The following is a 20,842-nucleotide window of genomic DNA, read 5'->3' as shown; positions in this document are numbered from 1 at the left end:
TTGAAAAAGGCTTTATATGGTTTAAAGCAAGCTCCACGAGCTTGGTATGAAAAGATACATGCATATTTGACTGCACATGGTTTTCATAATAGTCCAAGAGAAAGCACTTTGTATGTTAAACGTGTGGATGAGGTACATCTAATCATTGCTCTCTATGTCGATGACATGCTGCTCACAGGACCAAATAAGAGTCATATTGCTGATTTTAAGGGTGATTTGAATGCCTCTTTTGAGATGTCAGATTTGGGGCATTTGCATCATTATCTGGGGATACAATTTAAGCAGTGTGATGGAGGTATTGCTTTGTGTCAGACAAAGTATATTGAGACATTGTTGCGGAGATTTGGCCTTGAAGACTGCAAGCCTATTGCTACTCCAATGGAGACAGGTTTGAAGTTGAGTCTTCATGATGCTGGAGATCACTTTGATGTCACACTCTATCAGACATCTGTTGGTTGCCTCATTTATGTATGCATTACGAGGCCGGACATTTAGTTTGCAGTCTCACAGGTGAGCAGGTTTATGCATAGCCCAGGGTCTCAGCATTGGAAGGCAGTTAAATGCATCTTTCGCTACTTGAGTGGCACCATACATCTTGGGTTGTTTTATCCCAAGGGGGGATCGTTGTTGCTGCCAGATTTACATGCTTTTTTAGACTCAGATTGGGCTGGTTGCTATGACACAAGAGTGTCCACAGGTGGTTTTTGTTTCATGCTCGGTAGCTCATGCATATCTTGGTTGAGCAAGAAGCAACCTACTGTGGCCACTTCTAGTTGTGAAGCTGAGTACAGGGCAGCTTTCACAGCTACGGCGGTTGAGTGTGTGTGGCTCAGACGGCTTATGGCTGACTTGGGTGTTGGACAGGAGTCTGCCACCTCTATCTACACTGACAGTCAGAGCGCATTGGCAGTTGCAAGAAACCCAGTTTTTCATGCTCGCACAAAGCACATTGAGGTGCATTATCACTATGTCAGGGAGAGACTCTCAGCAAGAGAGATCAGCTTGGCCTATGTGCCAACACAGGATAACCTCACCGATCTTTTCACAAAGGCGCTTCCTCGTGAGAAGTTTGAAGCTTTTCGCAAAGCTTTGGGCTTGCTTCCCTTTGTGGATTGATCTACTTCGGGCATGGCACTTCCCTATACATGAGTGCCAGCTCTCGTTCACACCATCACTCCCAGGGGGGATTTGTTGCCATATATATAGGCAGTGATGTGTGTGAACACACTTAGGACCGTCGGGGTACTTTTTCCCTCTTTAGGAGGTTTTTTTCCCCGGCTTGTATATACACCCATCATTCTAGGGCTATCTTATCTTTTGTACATTGACACAATCTAATACATTGTGTGTTGTGTACATTCTTGCTTCTTCTTCTCCAAGCTTGGTGTGCTTTCCTTCCTGCAACTCTAATTCCAACATTACTATCTATAATTTAATGTTGATTCTTTCAAAATTCAAGAACTAAAAATATAAACAACCCCTCTACTTTTCATCCCGCCTCTCATCAAAATTTAAAAACCAATTTTTATCACATCCCTCTTCTTCTCCATCTCCACTATGTTGCTTTGGAGCTTATCTCCAACTTTTGCTTATTTTTTCTCTTTGAAACTTTACAAGGTTTTCCAAGAAAGATTTAGAATATAAGGATGAGTCTTCAATAGGTAGAGAGACAGGGAGATCTAAGAGAGAAAACATGAATTATTATTGATGAATGCTGAACTGTAGCAAGGGAAAAACTCAAAGAACAAGTGGCAGCCATAGCAAGGATAGCTCTCATAGTTGCCGTTCTCGTAAACCATGGTAAATGTCTCCTCATGGTCAATGCTATAGGTCTACGCATAATTCTTGGCAAAAACCAATCTTGCCTTATACCTCCTCCACTGATCCATCTAAGTAATGATCGACCTTATACACCCACTTACATCTAATTGCCTTCTTTTCCTTAGGCAAAGGCACTAACTCCCATGTTGCATTTGTATCGAATGCTACCATCTCCTCATGTGAGTCAAAGAGACACACAACTTCATCACCTTTGGCATAGGATAAAGGGCCACAAATGTGAAAGATTTTGAAGAGGATATTATAGGGAATGGATTCTTAAGAAAATATTTTAGGAGATAAAAGGGACATTCAAAGATATGCCTATAAGTTAACAATTACAACATACTTTCAAGATTTATTGAGCCTTTTTATACTCAGTCTTTTGATAACAAGAACTAAGCACCTTCTATTTAAAACCTTGGTTTACGAAGGAAAAGGCATGCAAATAAAATACCTGAGATAAGATGGTGGGGGAGAGTATTTCTCTAATAAGTCTAGTGATTTCTTAAGAAAGCAGGGAGTTTACATGTAGCTACACTCTAGAATAGTGTTACGGAAAGGGAAAATAGGCACATTGTAGAAGTGGCACGTATGAAAAGAATATGCCAGATTATTTTTAGGAAGAAGTAGTAGTAACTATTATTTAGATTGTGAATAGGATCCTTACTGCAATTGTTAATGGTATGATGCTTGAACAAAAGTTTACACGCATAAAACCAGATGTGTCTCGCTTGAAAGTGTTTGGGTTTATTACATATGTGTATGTTCTTGTTGAAGTGAGAACAAAGTTAGATCCAAAGGCAGAGAAATGCATCTTCATTGGTTATACTTTGGATATAGATGTTATAACCCTATCACTTGTGAGATGCGAGTAAGTAGAGATGTTGTCTTTGATGTGGTATGCACGAGTGAAGGTACCAAAAGATGCAGATGTAAGAAGTAATGATGCTTGTCCCACGTGTCGAGTAGCAATCACAGGTGCTTAATAGGCCTAGAATAGTGGATCTAGTGTTAGTCCATGGTCAGGTAGGTTGAGGACATATGTAGGTACACAAAGGGAAGGAAAAGGTAAATCAACCTTTTGTGCCTGGTCTATTAGCAGGTCACTCATATGTGGATGATGACTCTAGTGGCTCTAAGAATAGAGCCTTGATGAGAATGTTGGCATTCTGTCTCATCAATGGTTTCTTCTGGTGCAAGGAGAACCAAGGCTATTTTAAGTACATATGGCAGTGATCCAAGCATACGCAGGTCTACGAGGATTAGATACCCTATTGATAAGTTAAGATATGATGGATATATATCCCATCATTATGCTTACATGGTTAAAGCAATACACAAGAGTTGGAGCCCACTTGTTGTTTTGAGCAGGCACTTTACTTTTGCTTGCTAAGCTTTACTTATCAACAAGGAGTCTAGCTTATACTTAAACATTCTTGAGCAGTATAAATTTACAAAGATATGAGTATTCTATTTGCATTTTCTTGGTTAGTCGTGGATGTGAGGTTGGTTACACACACACTTTTACTTTGAATAGCCAATTAAATCACTTAAAATCAAAACTTGTACCCCTTATACACACAAAAAGATGCTCTCTCTCCACTTGCCACCTACTAGTGTTCATAAAAATTGAAAGCTTGACCAATGAAAGAAGGCTACACATGTGATGGGCCTGAAAAATAGCACCAAGAGTCACAAAGCTTAACTTTTGACAAGAGGGTCCTAGTGTTCCACTTCTTCTTGAGGGCATTTTGCTGTGTGTAAAGGATGCTTGGTCAAGTTATATCTTTAAAAATAGTTTGGTTGACAAGACATATATGTCCCATACTATGGGTAGGTAACATACAGTAGGATGGCTTGTGTAATGAGTACCCTTATCCCTACGCAAGGCTTGCTTGAATTGAAAAAGGCATGACTTAAGCTCTCTCTAGATTATTATTGGACTAATGAAGTGGGATTAGGACATAAAAGTGAAGAGAGAATAGGTCTACAACATGAAAAATGCTTTAAAATGAAAACAAAAGCCATAGCCAAAGTTCAAAGCTTTCTTTTCGATAGTTGTTTAGAGTTGATTGCTTTTCATACCATCGTATCCATTTATCAAAAACTATGTGACAGCTGAGTCTTTAGTAAAAATGACAAGCAAGCTAATTAAGCTATTTATGCAAGGTACCTATTTTTTTGGGGGAAGGATTTAAAAAAAAGGTACCTTGCATTAAAAAAAGGAACCCTTTCGTGGTCGTTTCTCTCCATGTATGTGAGGAGATTTTTCAAACTCCTTTTTTTTGGCACATTCATAGTTTTTTTTTTGACGAGTGGGACACTTGTTTTTGAGCATTTTGGCTGTAAAATACTTGTAAAATTTTAAAATGCCCGTCAAAAATTACACTAAAATAAAATAACTAGTTTCCTTAGGGGGCATGCTTGTTTTTTAGCATTTTGACCGTAAAATATTTGTAAAATTTTAAAATGCCCATTCCAAAATTACGCTGAAATAAAAAAACTAATTTCTTTTTGGGCTGTAAAATACTTGCAAAATTTTAACTTGCTATATTTCAAGGCCGGGGCCCGGGCCCGGGCCGCTGCACGTTTACGGCGGCATGATGCACGTGTGCAATTTTATTTTATTTTATTTTTTCCCCGGTGGTTTTTTTTGTTTTGTTATGTTTTTTCTTTCCTTCCTCGCTTCGAGCAGAGAGAAAAAATGAAGCAAGAGGTAGTGCACAAGAGAGAAACTCTCTCTACATAGGTCTATATATTGCTGTCCCATCGCTGTTTTGCATTATGTTTCTTGGTTTGCTTTTTGCCGGGAGCTTTCCTGGTGATTTTGTCGGATGCCTTTCTGTCGATCGAATGCCGGAAGTTTTCCCTGCATTTTTCTCTCCAAGGAAGTGTCTCTGTTCATTTTGCAGCAAGAATCATTCCGGTCTGTTGGAGATGTGTCGGAAGCCAATGATTTGCCACTAAATTTGGAGCATTTCCTCTGCCGGACGGCTTTACAAGTTTACAGCACACCTGTTGATGACGTGCTGGAAAGCCCATCTGTTGATGATGTGCCGGAAGTCAATTAGTTGCCAGAACCTTTCCCAGCATATTGATGACCTCTCACAGCTGTCTCAGCATATGGCTTGATGATTTCCCATCAGCCCATCCAGCATTATCACCAGCATTTCCGCAGGTTTACGATGCGGCACACGGATTGCAGCTGGCGTAGAATGTTATAGGGTAAAGAGGAAGAATCATCAAGGGTTTCACAAACTATTCCTTTACCAGAAGGGATGATGTGTGATTAGTTTTATCCAAAATCTTCTTCCTCTTGTGCCCATTGTGCAGTGGGAGGTTTCTCTTTTTGGCAGATTTGTGAATGCTTGCATGGTGATGTGTGATTGCCTGAGTTTCCTGACAGTTCCATGGAGGTTTCTCTGGCGGCACATCTATGTCCGGTGGTTTGTCAGGAGTAAATCAGGTTCTCTCATCTTCCCTGCGGAGCACGTCGAGGTTTTCAATGCCGTGAGGTCGGGTAGCAGAACAAGTGCCAAGTCTGGCAGAGTCGGGGTCGGTGTGCTGGTGCTGCCGGCGGCAGCAGAGGCGGGTAATGGCATCAGCAGTGGCACAATGCTTGTAATGAAGGCCACACATCCAGAAAGCAAAGATCTGGCAGGGAACTGCAAAAGAAGGAAGGCAGAGGCCAAAAAAACATCAGTGGACGTCGCTCCCAGTCATGAAACATCTAGCAGATACTCTTCAAGTGCAGCAAGTAGCATTGCTTCTCTTTTCACTCAGCAAGGCCAGAAAGGGATCAACCAAGATGCCATGCTTATAATAGAGGTACAATTAAATTAAAAAGTATCAAACTTTTTTTTTTATAAATATTATCTAAAAGAACTCAAGTAACAACTATCAGCTGTACATCATCAGCATGGAGCCAGAACCTGTATACATTAGTCTTTGTCCCGATCCAAGAAGTATCAATTAAGAGTGTGTTGTGTTAATCTAACTTATTATTTGTACATATTCCTGCTCTTGTGTTTTTGGTTGTATTGACTGAGTCTTAGGAACATATTACCCTACCTTAGTGTAGTATGAAGCAAGTGCTGTTTTTGAGATGCCATGCCATGGCCACTGTGATGCACCTTAGGCGGCTTGTCCTTGTGCATTTATCATCTTGATCATGCTCACGCCCATGATCCATGCTCTATGTGAAGGGTCAAACATGATTAATCCAATGACATGGCATGATAATGTGGGGTTGAAATCCGTAGTTAGTTTTTGCTGTTTCCAAAACTTAACGAGGGGTTGTTTTCATTGGGTTAGGATGCTTTGACAACAATGCCTGGAGTATTTTGATTGTGTTGATTAGCCTCTTGCTTAAGTCCCTCTGTATCTGCTATCAAACTTCTGCAGTGCATCTGATAGTTTTGTCATCTTTTCCCTAGGATTTTGCTTCACGGGCAGACACAGTCTTCTGCGGGGTGTTTGATGGCCATGGTCCACACGGGCACCTTATTGCACGGAATGTAGGAGACATTCTGCCTCAGAAGTTAGCATCTTGCTGGCAGTCCTTGCAGCAAGCAGGGAAAGGGCCCACCTCATTATCAGATAAAAGTGAAGAGGATTCTCCCAGTCATGGTTTTCTGCTGGAGTCTATTGGAGAATCTGACCTGATCAGTGCTTGGAAAGACTCTTTGGTGAAGGCCTATAAGTTCATGGACAGGGAGCTCCTAATAAACGACCATGTTGACTGTGTTTCAAGTGGAACTACTGCCGTCACGCTCATAAAACAGGTTCGCAGCCCATAATGCTCTGTCAGCTTAACACAAAATTTTACTGAAGAAAGAAAATTCTAAAGTAAAGTCTTGTTTCTGCCCTCTTCAATGTATATGCTGCCAGGGGAACGATTTGATTCTTGGAAATGTTGGAGATTCAAGGGCTGTTTTAGGAACTCTAGCAGATGATGGCTCTCTGATGGCTATACAGCTTACTGTTGATCTGAAGCCAGACATACCTAGTAAGCATGGAAGCCTACTTTGGATAGTGAAAATTAATTGTAATCTCTCTCAGTCCCCCACCCTTCCTCCAAACCCCAAACAACAACAAACGCCACCCCCCCCTCCCCCCCTCCCCAGTGCTTTAAAATATGTCAAATTGTTGATCAGGCGAGGCTGAGCGGATTAGGCGTCTCAAAGGCCGTGTATTTGCATTGCGAAACGAACCTTCTGTGAAGAGGGTTTGGCTGCCGCATCATAATGCACCTGGTTTGGCAATGTCAAGGGCGTTGGGTGATTACTGCCTCAAGAATTATGGGGTGATATCTGAACCTGAAGTCACACATCGACGGCTGACTAAGAATGACAAATTTATAGTGCTTGCGACAGATGGGGTGCAGGACTTTTCCTTTCTTTTCCAATGTCACATCATCATGCCATCTCATAGGAACTGGAAGCCGTGAGCATGGTGATTTTGTTTATGTAGAGGCAGTATTGTGTTCAAAACTTTATGTTGTGCTTCGGCATGTTGCTTGCAGGTATGGGATGTTCTGAGCAATGAGCAAGTTGTGGAGACAGTGTCGTCTACCCCTGTGAGATCCCTTGCCGGGAAGGCAGTAGTAGATACTGCAGTGTATGCCTGGAGATCAAATTACGCAACTTCAAAGGTGGATGACTGTGCAGTGGTCTGTTTGTTTCTGGACAACTTTGCCACTACTTCCCAATGATATAGTCAGGAGTCTCTCCTGAGAAGTACTGAAGGTTTTCTTGCTCTGAGCTTCAAGCATATCTATCTTTTGAAGATGGATAGGAAGATGGATCAGATGGTCATCTTGGGAATTGAGGTGATCAGATAGTCATGCTGGAAATGGAGCATTGTCAATCTGAGGAGAAACATGACACAATCCATAGGCGCAAAAGGGAACTGCTTTGATTGCTAAACAGATTAGGATGGACACCAACATGCTGTCAAAATGCTCTAGGGTGAGTGTAAGATGAGCCTAACGGCATGATATAATGTGTTGGCCAAGGAGGATTTTCCATGGCTTCCATCTCATCTAGAAATGGTTTCAACATGCAGTGATCTCCGGGCTAACAAATTGCCAGACTGCAGACTTGAGGACTAAAGACTTGTCCAAGGAGGATATGGTGGCAAACTGGTAACAAGTCGTCTAAAAGAAGCTGATGAGGTGGATGCATAGAGTCATTTTGAGGCATTACAAGCCTAGCAAAGCTTGGTTGAATTCAAGCCCTATTCTTCTCAAGGATTAACATCGATTATGATTGTTTCAGTAGATTGTATATTAGATGCTAAAGAGAAATTTTATGCCCCATACATGGTACCTAAAATCTATGTTTTTTTGAAATTGTCAAGGGGTTTTTATGGACCTTGTGATCATCTCATGTGTAAGTGAGCAAAGTTGATGTTCAGAAAGTTGAAATCATGATTGGTTTGAGGTTTCCCCAGATCCGTGCTCAATGTAACTAAAGTTTTGGCTTTCAAAGTACCAATGCTACAAGACCCAATTCTAGTCTCAAGTCAAACAATAGTTCAAGCAAAAGTGAAGCTATAAATTTTCTTTAAAGCTCTTAAGTAGAAAATGTGAGATTAAAGCCTCTGGCTGGGGCTTATCTTAGCAAGGTGTTTTGAGTAGCCCTCAATTGACATTAGTGGATGTGGTGTGGGTTGGTTTGCATTTGCATGTGTTCACTCGAAAGGACGATTTTCTTGTGTTTTGAGTAATCCTCATTGACATCATTGGATGTGGGGTGGGTGGGTTTGTGTTCACTCGTCTCTTCTCTATGTTATCTTAAGGAAGAGTTTCACAAAGTTGCCATGTGGCAAGAATTTGGAGGTTCGGGAAGGGGAGGAGGTTTGGGTAGAATTTGATTTTGGAAGCCTCAAAAGATGTGCGAAGCACGGGTTCCCAACTAGTATGAAGAAAGGACGATTCTCCTTGGAGGTGAGTACGAGATTTACCTTGTTTGACATCCTTGGGTGGTGTGTCATGACAAATTTGCACATGTGAGAGAGTGTGTGATGTGGGTGGGTGAGCAGAAGTTGTGCATGCACATGTGAAGAAGAACAGGTACCCCATCTTTAGATAGGTTTATCTTTCAATAATCAGGAGAACTCATATTGAAACTCTTGATGATGTTGCTTACCAACAGGGATTAAGATGATATTGGTCATCAAGAGTGTTAGAAATGATGGCCTTCAGTATTTGATCATACACACAACCAGCCCTTACAACAATGAGATGTGGCCTTTACATAAAAGAGCAAGAGCGCTTTGTTCTGGGTGCAGAGAGATGGTGAGACCTATTAAATCCTTTGAAAGCCAAGATGTGGTCTATAGCAATACAAAAAACATGAAGGTTAATGAGCACAAGAGCTTTGTGTGCGCGCGCGCGCGAGAGCGAGAGCGAGAGCGAGAGAGAGAATGGGTTAGCTAGTTTCAAAATAGCACGTGGGCGGCTGCCCAAGACAAATCCACCTGGAGACACACACACGTACACAAGGGGTTTATTTACTATCGAGATATATATTACAAATAAATAATATATTATTATTCTAGTTAATATATTACACATTAGATTGGTCATCTACTTAATTCTATTTTGTATATTTAAATTAGCACTAAAATAGAAACTATATCATATATTATCATAGTATATTATAGTAAAACTACTAATAAGAGAGAGAAAGAGAGAAAATTGAAGGTTTAGAGGAACTCTTAAAAGTATGGAAATGAATGTCTTGGCTTACAATATGTACACATACTTAGTCAAATTATTGAAATTAAAATGTTGTCACGTTACTAGGAAAAAGCCATGTACTTGATGCCCCTTAAAGGAAGAGAGAGCCTCATGCAACTCATGCCTCCCTTGTAGGATGGTCCACCAAGATTATGTTGTTTCTTGAATTTGAAATGATTCAATAGGAGCTTTTTGGATTGTTCTTTTGTCTATTCAAAAGTTGTTGTGTCAATCACATCTTAAAAGGACCATGTGTTGAGGTCGATTATTTACGTTTTATCCATGGACCAAAAATAAAATATTGGCCTTCTCAATTAGCTTGCTACCTATTGACATGCCCCACATTTAATTGAGTATAGTTTTACCACATTGGTATGAACTTTTCCCATTTTGGCCTACCATGTAAAGGCCTTAGTGTTCACTTGAGGTTTTTGGCTAGGGAAGTTTTTGAGGCGCAATAAGTAGGAAAATTTATTCAAATCATGTAGCCATCTCTTCATGAAGAAGAAGAAGGATTGAAGATAAATAATCACATGCCTTCCTTTTTATCTTTCTATTTTTTAGATACAAAACCCTTCAATTTATGCTTTAAAATGGGCACCTCCATCTAATTATTTAAAAAACCCTTGATTATTGGTATTCTATTCTATCTCTCTAGGCTAGCCCCCCCCCCCCCCCCCCTCTCTCTCTCTCACCAATGTGTGGTAGATTGGTTAGCTCATGGAGTTGTTATTCAACACGTCTTGTGTTCGAATCTCACTCCCGTCGGATAGATCATATTTGGTCTCTTGGTATTGTTCCTACGACGTTAAAAGAGCTTCTTCTTCTTATTCTCTCTCTCTCTCTCTCTCTCTCTCTCTCTCTCTCTCTAAATATAGGTAGGCTTTTGTGAACATCCATAGGATGTACTGCTTGTTATTATCTTTGTTGATATACTTTTATAACCCAACATACATCTAGGTGATTAATTATGATTGAAAAGTTTTAAGATATTGTAGCTCAATATACCTACCCCCACCCCCCAAAAAATCATGTGTATAATCCAAAAAAGCAAAGTAGATGCCTTTCAAAGCACATTGATCTCAATTAGCTTGCTCCCTATTGATATGCCTCGTATTTAATTCATTATAGCATTAGCCACATTGTTACTAACTTTTTCCTTTTTATTATCTTTGTTGATATACGTGCATAACCCAACATAGATCTAGATGATTAAAGATGATTGAAAAAAGTTTGAAGATATTGTAGCTCACTGTACCTATCCCCCCACCCCAAAAAAATCATGTGTATAATCCAAATGAAAAAACAAGCAAAGTAGATGCTCTTCAAAGCACAAAGTTTGAAGATATTGTAGCTCACTGTACCTATCCCCCCACCCCAAAAAAATCATGTGTATAATCCAAATGAAAAAACAAGCAAAGTAGATGCTCTTCAAAGCACGAATTTGATTGCTTCTAAGTAGGCTTTTTCACGCAACTTTTTGAAATGCCAATAGAAAGAAGGATGCTTATTAATTTTGATTAAAAGTAATGTCCCTTCACAACCATCCTATATATACTAGCATGGCATTCTATTCTATATAAAAAAGTGTGCCTTTTTGTAGCTTACTATGTGGGAAAATCTTTAAAATAAATCTACATGCTATAGGTGTTTTACTCCAACTAAAAAAACCATTAAGGATTTCTTTGTCTATCTGTGCCTCTATCTCTGTCTCTATCTCTATCTTTGCCTTTCTCCACACACACACACACACACACACACACACACACACACACACACACACACACACGTGCATGTGCATGTGCATGTGCATGTGTGTGTGTGTGTGTGCCTTTTCGTAGCTTAGTGTGTGGGAAAATCTTAAAAATAAATCTGCATGGTAGGTGTTTTTCACCAACTAAAAAAACCATTAAGGATTTCTCTCTCTCTCTCTCTCTCTCTTTATTTTTCTCTTTATTTTTTTTCTCTACACGCCCACACACACACCATGCATGTACGTACGTACGCACGTGCACGTACACACACACATATGTATGCATGTATATGTACATATGTGTACATATATACATATATACACACACACGTATTGTAACAATAGTGGGCCCGTGGACATGAGAAATGGCCATTTACATATTAATATGGGGACTATGGAGTATGGTCTATGTGCTTATAAACTTGGACATGGGCATAATTTAGTAAGTGTGAAAGGAAGGCCAAATATATAGACTAATTATTGAGACTATTCCTACACTAATCAAGATACTAATCATTTTCACTAAGACATCTTCTTGGAGAGCTCGTGCTTCCATGGAACCCTTGGATGTGTAGAAGTAGAATTTCTTCTATCTTGTGCCCATTAAAGCTCTAATGTGTTCTTCGTCTCTTGCATTGTTATCAGAGCTTGGCCTTTGATCCATTCTTGAACCATATTTTTCTTGTTTTGTAAGGCTTCTCCTTAAAACCTAGGGCAAGATTCTCATCTCTGTAGTTGTCCCCTTGCAAGATCTCGTGGTAGGAATCTTTATGGAGCATGTTTAGCACATGGTAATACTTTTTTTAGGCAAGTCCTTTAGCCCTATAGGCCGATGGCATAAAAGACGGGGTGACATAAACATACCCATGGGAGGCGACTTCAATAGCTTCCAAATGTTGAATATGTGGCTTGAAGGGGGTCCATGGGTAGGTTTCTTTTTATTTTGGAGCATCTATGGATTTGATCTTGCTTATTGGTGATTCTTGCAAACCCTAGCAATATCCATGTCTTTTCTTGCCTATTGTATCAATGCAAACTCTAGCTTCATCCATGCACTCTATAGCTTTCTTGAGGCAAATGAATGGTTACTTGCATGAATCTTTGGTTTTCTTGGCAAGAAGATAGGGTTTTTTTAAACCATATAACCTTACTCTTGGAGATCTTGATAAACTCCCATGGGATTTTTGCTATTTGTGAGCATTACAAGATTTCTTGAGATCTTGGGAGCATAGCAAGATTTCTTGGGAGTGCGATGAACACTTTCTTGATGCTATTTTATTGAATCTTGACAAAGATCTTGCAAGAATGATCAAGATTGAGGGATTTGATGAAATTACAAGGTTTCATGAAGAGGAAATGAAAACCTTGCTGCCATGGTGATAGCAAAGGGGGCTTCATGAATTCATGAGCAAAGAGATGCTTCACAAGTGCTTTCTTGTGTCATTCCATAGCAAGAAGAAGCATTGCAAGCATGAACTAAGGCATTTCATGATGAGAAGATTTTCTACATTCTACTTGTTGTTTGGGATGATGGATAAGCCTTGGTAAGAGGCATATGAGATTTTTTGTGAAAGAGGCAAAGCTTTGAAGCTATTTGAAGAACTAATGATCCAATGATGATCGGAATGTTATTGGAAAATGCAATAGCATGAGTCCATGCTAATTGGGGAATGTATGAGAACGTGTAGTGCTTCAATCTTACTATTGCAAAATCTCTTATCAATCACATTTCTTCAAATAGCTTGTTTTGAGGAGTACCCTTAGTAAAGAGGAGGAAGAAGGGAGAGTTTTCATGAATTCCACTACCTTGGGGCTATTGGTAACTGAGGAGTGGGTGGATTAGGTGCCATGCAGTGTGGATTGGAGAAGGATTGATCACATGTCTGTGGACATCTGCATTGTTCTACATGTATGGCTAATTGCATATGATGCTATGCGTATGAGATGTATGTGTGGACAAATGGATCATATATAATGCATTTAAAGGTGCATTGGCAAGTGCTTTTGATGCTCTATGGCATTAGAAGCACATGCATTTGAACAATTGGTGACAAAGATGGTTCATGCAACACTTTGGGGCTAGTTTGGGAAAATCTAAGAAGTTGTTCCCAATCATAAATGCTTCAGAGTGAACCTAATTTGATCACATATTTGGAAAGGCTATGTTAATGGCTTTCTAACAAGCCATCAACCTCCCGATTCCAATATTTTCTCATGGTCAAATTCTTAGAATTCTCCCACACATAAGTACTGGACAGAGAGTAAATAGGGTGGACTGAACCTAAATAGGGTGGACTAAACCTAATTTGATTATACCATTATGTTTCCCATTTTGATGAAGGATATACAACCATTTTTATGTTGGGTACAAAAAATAAAGAAGCCTTATTTGTGGATGATCTTTACATCATCGTGAAGCTTATCTCAAGAGCTTCACAAACGAGGTATTGGGAACTTAGAGGTCAACTGCTTGGTGAAATTGCATAATGCCCATGCCAAAAGGTACAAAAAAGATCCCCCTTTTTCTATCACTTGGGAAAGAGGCACTAGAAAACTGGAATGTGTGCATGTAATGATGCATCATTGGACAATGCACAAGGGAAAAATGACATATTGAATACTCAAGGTGAAGTAGCACAAGGGGAAAATGATATGTTGATGAATGCTCAAGGTGAAGTGCACATGTGGCCCAAGCTTAAGTGAATGCTATTGAGGGTGTTACAAATGGGCCCAATGTTCATTTGAGCAATGGAATGTAATATGTTGCGATGATGTTTAGATAAGTGATGGACAATGTCCCTAACTCTCAAAAGACTATGTGGAGAGTTTCTAAATCAACCAACTCAATCAAAAGGAGATGCTTTGGGAGATTAAGGGCAGATTCTCTTCACGGGGATAAGATTGAGAGGAGCACTAAGTGAATTCTCTTCACTAGGAGACATGATTGAGAGGATGGGGCAACTTCAATCCCCTTGAAGCTCTTCTAACCATGCTTCAAGGCATATTTTTCTTTATATATCTCCACCAACATCGTAGCTTCCTCAAGAGTGGTTGGCCTTTGAGTATTGGCATCGGCCCTTTATAAGACATTTGATGTATTTTACCTCCTTGAAATCATCACAAAGGCCTTTGACATAGAGCATGAGCTTGAGCAACTTGTGATTATAAATTTCCCACACTTCCTGTTTGTGTCAAATCACTAAGCTTGTGATTGTAATCTCTCACAGTTTTTGTTTTTAAATCACGAATCTTGTGACAACCATGCAATTTGGAAACAAATGTATCCCTCATTTTATCCTTGAATTCTGAACAAGTGGTGATGACATAACCATCTTTTGTACATTCTGCCACCACATGTGTGCATATCCTTCCAATTGCAACGTACACAGGTTAGCATGTTCACTTCTAGCCGTTAATGGGGAAGAATATGTCAAAGAAGTGGATAGGTTTGTTGAATGCATTGAACCAATGTAAGAAGAAGAGGATCATGAATGTTATGGAAATGCGAATTGTGGAATAATTTGATATTTATGGTACGCTCATCTGCCACATGGTCATGACTGGCTACGCGCGAGAGCGTGGAGCAGTGGTCGCATTGTGTTTGGGCGGATAAGCGAGATTTAATGTGTTGTGTTTTTGGTGAGCAGATCAGTGCACAAAGTAGCGTGGGGTGCGATAGATTTTGGCTGGTGCGTGGCCATCATATTTTGATGTGCAATGATATTCACTTGCCCATAGTTTCATTTAATTAAATTGCAACAATTTTAATGTAAATAGACTAGCTTGGGGACCAAGTTACTTTTTGATATTAATGGCCCAAAGTGGAATGTATCAAGCTATATTTGTGAGCACTTGCTTTTTGCTAATACATAAATACATGCATGAGGAAGCGTGCTCACTCATGCATGGGGGGAGATTGAACCAACTCTCTTTGTCGTGCATGGTTGCTTTATCTTCTTCTTGTTTATTTGAAAAACTTGAAGCTATGGTTATGGAGGTCTATTAACAGCATTGGTATCAGAGATTTGGATTAAAGCTTTGGATTAATTCAAGCTTCTTGAAGCCGGTCAAAGACTTGTGGAGGAAGAGGTGAAAAAGACAAAGGTACATGTAATTTTGTGATTTTAGTATTTTTTAATTTAATTTGAAGAAGAATACGTTTATGTTTCTGTATGGTTGAAAGAAGGCTTGTTTTTTTTAACCATCGGATAACAAATCCCCATCAATCTATTGCCCAAAGGGTAAAGCTAAGTGGAAAACCGTTAGTAGGTTTACAAAAACCACAAAATCACCTTCCTCAATTTTAATCCTTTTCATAATCCGTCCTCAGTATGTATTGAATAAACAAGGAGGAGCATGAAGAGCCATAACAAGATTGCTAAACCACTCCAAAACCATAAGAAATCCATCATGGAGGGATGAGAGTCTTACAGAGAATTTCTTTACACAAAATTACTTTTTCATTTTTTTCTTTCTTTCTTCTTTGTTGTGCACTAAGCTTTTTATCCAAAGCCTTAATCAAAGGATGCTAAATATATATATAATTATAAATATATGTTGCTTGCTACCAACCACCAGGCTTGGAGACGGGCGCGCCACAATGCGTGCGAGCGACCGGTCCTGCACAGCGGCACCAAGCGTTCAAAATTCCCAGCCCAAATCCCTCGGATTGAAGGCATTAGTGCACCTGGGCCGACAGAATTAAACTTTTCCTTTCATCCCTTTTGACGGTCGGCCATATTTTCTCTCCCCCCCAGCGTGGCAAGGCGATGGCGTGGGCACGAAATTTTTTTTTTAATGTTGTTGGTTTTTTTTTTCTCGTTGCGCTTGTTTTCATCGTGGAGAGGCTAATGTGTACACACACACATATATATGTATATATATATGTATATGTATATATATATGTATATATATATATATATAAGCTTATTACTATGAGCTTCAAAAAGCTTTAAACCTCAAAAAGGTTATCACTCTCATCCTTACAAAGATAAACTTTATCTCAAGATCCCTCAACTCGCCTCATCCCTAATTCAATTAAACTGACCACCTATATGTTTTATTCTTTTCTTTATTTTATCGATTTTTATACCTCCTAACTATGTTTAATAGTAAACAATAGCATATAAAAGGGGTAGTTTAAAATTATGCTTCTTGTTCAATTGTTTAAATATATATTTTTCAAATGTTATGAAAGTATTTAAGAGAACCTTACCTAGAATTTTAGATAAAATACGTTTGTTCACAAGCTTCTTTGTCTTGTTAAATTCGACTACTTTGGCTTGAAGTCAACATCGACAAAATGGCTGGTCACCCTCGATCCAACCACTCTTATTGGCCCTCAGAGAGACTTATGGACCACATATCTATCTTTGAGTTGAGAAACTCATCGACCATGAGCCTCCCCCATGGCCCTTCTTTGACGGATGGACTTCTATCACCCTATGGGCGCGAGGAATCGTTTGGGATTCAACAACAAAAGTCGTGGATTTTGACATTCATCATGACAGTGATCCATAATACCTTTCCTGACGCCTTACCTAAACTGTATATTCTATACTTTTTCGACATAGTATTTGAAATTCATATCCATGTACCCAACTTTTTTGCAGCATTTTCGATACTAGCTATCACAAACCTTATGAACACTTTTCCTCGACATCTTTTTAGATTGTTTGACCAGGGTTCTTGGCACCCTTGGCCCTAGTCGAAAGATGTACTTAAATATATTTTATTTTGAATTATAGACTTTAGCAAGTGTATTCCCCCCTTTCATTTCTTTTACAATCTAGTTTGTTAAAATTGTTATTAGTTTATCATTGTATTTAAATAGTACACAACCCTCAAAACTCTCCAACTGAAACCAAAATTACTTGTACAACATCGCACCAACTACACTCAATAAGTCCTCATGTCAATTTTTTTATGTTTATAGCATTATGACTCGATCATCACCTCATGATCCTCACCCGCCTTCGGAGCTATTATATGACTCATGACACAATGTACCCACTTAGCGTATTTGTCTGAACGAAATCGTGCTATTTTTCAACAATTTCTATGGATATTCAACAACCAACAACAAGACGAATGGTCAAAAATCTAGACGCATGATCACGAAGATGTTTTTTTTTTCATACCCATTGGTAATGAGAATTGTGGAATTATTTGATATTTATGGTACGCTCATTTGCCACATGGTCATGACTGGCTACGTGTGAGAGCATGGAGCAGTGGTTGCATTGTGTTGGGCGGATAAGCAAGATTTAATGTGTCGTGTTTTTGGTAAGCAAATCAGTGCATGGAGTAGTGTGGGTGCGATGGATTTTGGCTAGTGCTGCACGACCATCGTATTTTGATATGCGATGATGGTCGCCCAGTCATAGTTTCATATAATTAAATTGCAATAATTTTAATGTAAATAGACTAGCTTGGGGACCAAGTTACTTTTTGATATTAATGGCCCAAAGTGGAATGTATCAAGCTATATTTGTGAGCACTTTCTTTTTGCCAATACATAAATACATGCATGAGGAAGTGTGCTCACTCATGCATGGGGGGAGATTGAACCCACTCTCTTTGTCGTGCATGGTTGCTATATTTATCTTCTTCTTGTTTATTTGAAAAGCTTGAAGCTATGGTTATGGAGGTCTATTAACAACAATGAAGGGATTTTCCTTTTGATCCTGATGGTTCTTGTGGAAAAGATTTGGATAACTATGATGATGAATTTGCAACTATGTGTTATTTGAGTGGTTCATGCATGAATGCCACTTTGTGTACATTATCTGGGGTGAAGATATTCTCAACCTTCTACAGCAAGGGTAGAGTGGCACATATCCTTATTGATAGTAGGAGCACACATAGTTTTGTCAATGCTAAGTCCTTACAAAAACTAAAACTACAGTCCACATCTTTGGACCCTTTACACATGGTGCAAGTGGCCAATGGGACAAAAAAACGGTTACCCTATTCCAAGGATAAAATACATAATAGTGGCATCCTTTGATTGATGTTGTTTTTGTTGGTCCCCACCACATATAATGGTCTCTTTAACTCACACTCCTATCATGTGGAAATGCATGCTTAGACTATTTTCCCAATTGGCATACTTCACACACCACCTTGTGCACTCCATCAACTTTGAATTTCGGTAAACATATAATAATAGTTTGGGCCTGAATATGTTTCAGCCCATTGAATATTGACATGACCAATATGTTTTTTCTAGGAGTTTGTATATGAGAGTACCTACCATTCTAGGGTTGGGATGACACCATTTGAAGCTATGTATTGGTACACTGTAACTCTGCCAATGGTGGTTTTCAAGCAAGATATAAATCCAAATGTAAGAGATGAAGTGGGAAAGATGCAAGTATACTCCAACAATGCAAGGGCAACCTCACAAGCCTTAAGAGAAAATGAATCATTATGAAGATGCTCATAGAGAAGGCCATTGTATTTCAAAGAAGGGAATTGGTGTTTTTAAGAACTACCAAGAGTAGATATGACCCACTCAAAGGAAACACATGCACAAACCTTTCCCATTGTTATACTATGGACCATTTAAAGTGTTGAGGAGAGGTGGGGAAGTTTCCTACCAATTGTTGCTTCCTCCCACCACTAGGATACATGGTGTTTTGCATGTATCATATTTAAAGGCTTACTTGGGTTCGAATGTGAAAGTTGTGGATGAGATTCCTCCCATGGATGATGAGGGCATGATTGAATTTACACTAGACAGTATTGTGGGAAAGAGTGTTCTCTAGTGGGATACTTGGTGAAATGGAAAGAGTGTTCCCATATGAATGAAGAGGGCATGATTGATTTACACCAGAGAGTGTTGTGGGAAAGTGGGAAAGAGTGTTATGTAGCGGGATACTTGGTGAAATGGAAAGGATTACCCATTGAGGAGGCTTTATTGTAGCCTGCTTCCAAGTTGGAAGGGTTTGAAGTGCTTATCAATGCATTAGGTGTGGTGGATAATTAAGACAAATGTGGATTATAGCCTTGCTAAAATTTTTGTAATTTTAGTCTTGCTTCTATATGCAAAAGATCTTCATGGGAGCTATGTGATGATATTGGGCTTTTTATGGAGGGCTGATTTGAGAGCATTACATGTAGTTTTTGATCCTACGGATAGATTTCACAACCATATTATTTTGGATTGTTTTGGTCATTTTTCATGACACATGCCTTACATTGTGTGGTGACACTAAACCATATCTTGAGTTGAATGCTAATTATTTTGAGGATAAAACCTATGGGTGGGGATGATTTGTAATAATAGTGGGCTTGTGGACATGAGAAGTGGACATGTACATATTAATATGGGGATTATGGACTATGGCATATATGCTTGTAACTTGGGCATGGGCATAGTTTGTAACTATTATACATATTAATATGGGGATTATGGACTATGGCCTATATGCTTGTAACTATTGTGTGACCATATCTTGAGTTGAATGATAATGATTTTGAGGATAAAACCTATGGGTGGGGATGGTTTGTAACAATAGTGGGCTTGTGGACATTAGAAGTGGCCATGTACATATTAATACGGGGATTATTGACTATGGCCTATATGCTTGTAACTTGAGCATGGGCATAGTTTAATGATGTGAATGGAAGGCCAAGTATATAGGTCAATTATTTGGGCCTAATTCTATAATAATCAAGATACTAACCATTTTCACTACTAATACATCTTCTTGAAGAGCTCATGATTCCATGAGAAGTGGCTATGTACATGTTAATATAGGGACTATTAACTATGGCCATGTACATATTAATATGCGGGCTATGGACTATGAAGTTCGAGCCAACTCATGGATATGGACAATAGTCTTGGGGGTGTTGATCAAGATGTAGTTTCCCTAGGTGTCTGATGTAGGGGTTAATGTTGAGCCAGCTAGCACTATGCCAAAAAATCTTTCAATGCATTAGACATGTATTCCTCCCCTTTGTCGAAATGGATAGTTTGAATCTTTAGGCTAATTTTGTTTTCAATTAATAGCAACAAAATGTTAAAAATGAGAAAATATCTCTGATTTTTATTCCATGGGGTAAGACAAGCTAAATTTATTGTAATCATCATAAATGTAACAAAATATAAGTTTCCTTCCAAAGAAGGAGTCCACACACATCCCTGAGTATGAGCTATAATTTGTGATATCTTTATCTGCTACACTTTTTTGGGAAAGGTAGCTTCCTCGTCTTTTGGATCTTCTTGTTCTCCCTACACATCCATGCATCAAACAACCATTTTTCCAGTATAAATGGGTAATCTCACTGACTTAGCAAATGAATTCAACATTGATCTCTTCTAATGAAACATCGCACCCTTAGAAATACACTCGCATATGGTCCCATCAAAAAGTAAAAAATTAAAATGCCAAATTTTATGCATCACAATCTACATGCGAAATACTTACTAAATGCTTATAGGTGAAAGCGAGTCTAAAGAAAGAGGAGGAGATTAGATGCCAACAAAGGAAACAGGGGAGGAGACTCAAGCATGG

The 20,842-nt window shown here is 39.1% G+C and overlaps 1 protein-coding gene across 2 annotated transcripts; it reads left to right on the top strand.

Annotated features, from left to right (window-relative positions):
* Nucleotides 1-4,395: 4,395 nt before the first annotated feature.
* Nucleotides 4,396-8,273, top strand: LOC147625020 (putative protein phosphatase 2C 74). Of its 2 annotated transcripts, XR_015268902.1 has the most exons (6): nucleotides 4,477-5,649; nucleotides 6,258-6,605; nucleotides 6,712-6,829; nucleotides 6,978-7,201; nucleotides 7,346-7,790; nucleotides 7,888-8,180. XR_015268902.1 is itself a non-coding variant. In XM_086818240.1 (5 exons), the coding sequence occupies exons 1-5, from the start codon at nucleotides 5,194-5,196 to the stop codon at nucleotides 7,532-7,534; spliced, it is 1,335 nt and encodes a 444-aa protein (XP_086674366.1). In that variant the 5' UTR covers nucleotides 4,396-5,193; the 3' UTR covers nucleotides 7,535-8,273. The 2 variants fall into 2 exon arrangements, 1 of the variants encoding a protein (XP_086674366.1); XM_086818240.1 differs by having other exon boundaries at nucleotides 4,396-5,649; nucleotides 7,346-8,273.
* Nucleotides 8,274-20,842: the final 12,569 nt, after the last annotated feature.

This window comes from Cibotium barometz, chromosome 24 (genome assembly GCF_041138505.1).
Source record: "Cibotium barometz isolate CiBa-2024 chromosome 24, ASM4113850v1, whole genome shotgun sequence".
NCBI lineage: Eukaryota > Viridiplantae > Streptophyta > Polypodiopsida > Cyatheales > Cibotiaceae > Cibotium > Cibotium barometz.
The sequence above is the reverse complement of the archived record's forward strand: the minus strand, read 5'-3'. Positions and strand labels throughout refer to the sequence as shown.

Bases quoted from the DNA above. Each gene is read 5' to 3' on its own strand.
- LOC147625020 (XM_086818240.1), top strand. From the start codon at position 5,194: ATGGTGATGTGTGATTGCCTGAGTTTCCTGACAGTTCCATGGAGGTTT. The intron at 5,650-6,257 runs GTACAATTAAAT...TCTTTTCCCTAG, and splicing joins ATGCCATGCTTATAATAGAG to GATTTTGCTTCACGGGCAGA. The intron at 7,202-7,345 runs GTGCAGGACTTT...TGTTGCTTGCAG, and splicing joins TAGTGCTTGCGACAGATGGG to GTATGGGATGTTCTGAGCAA.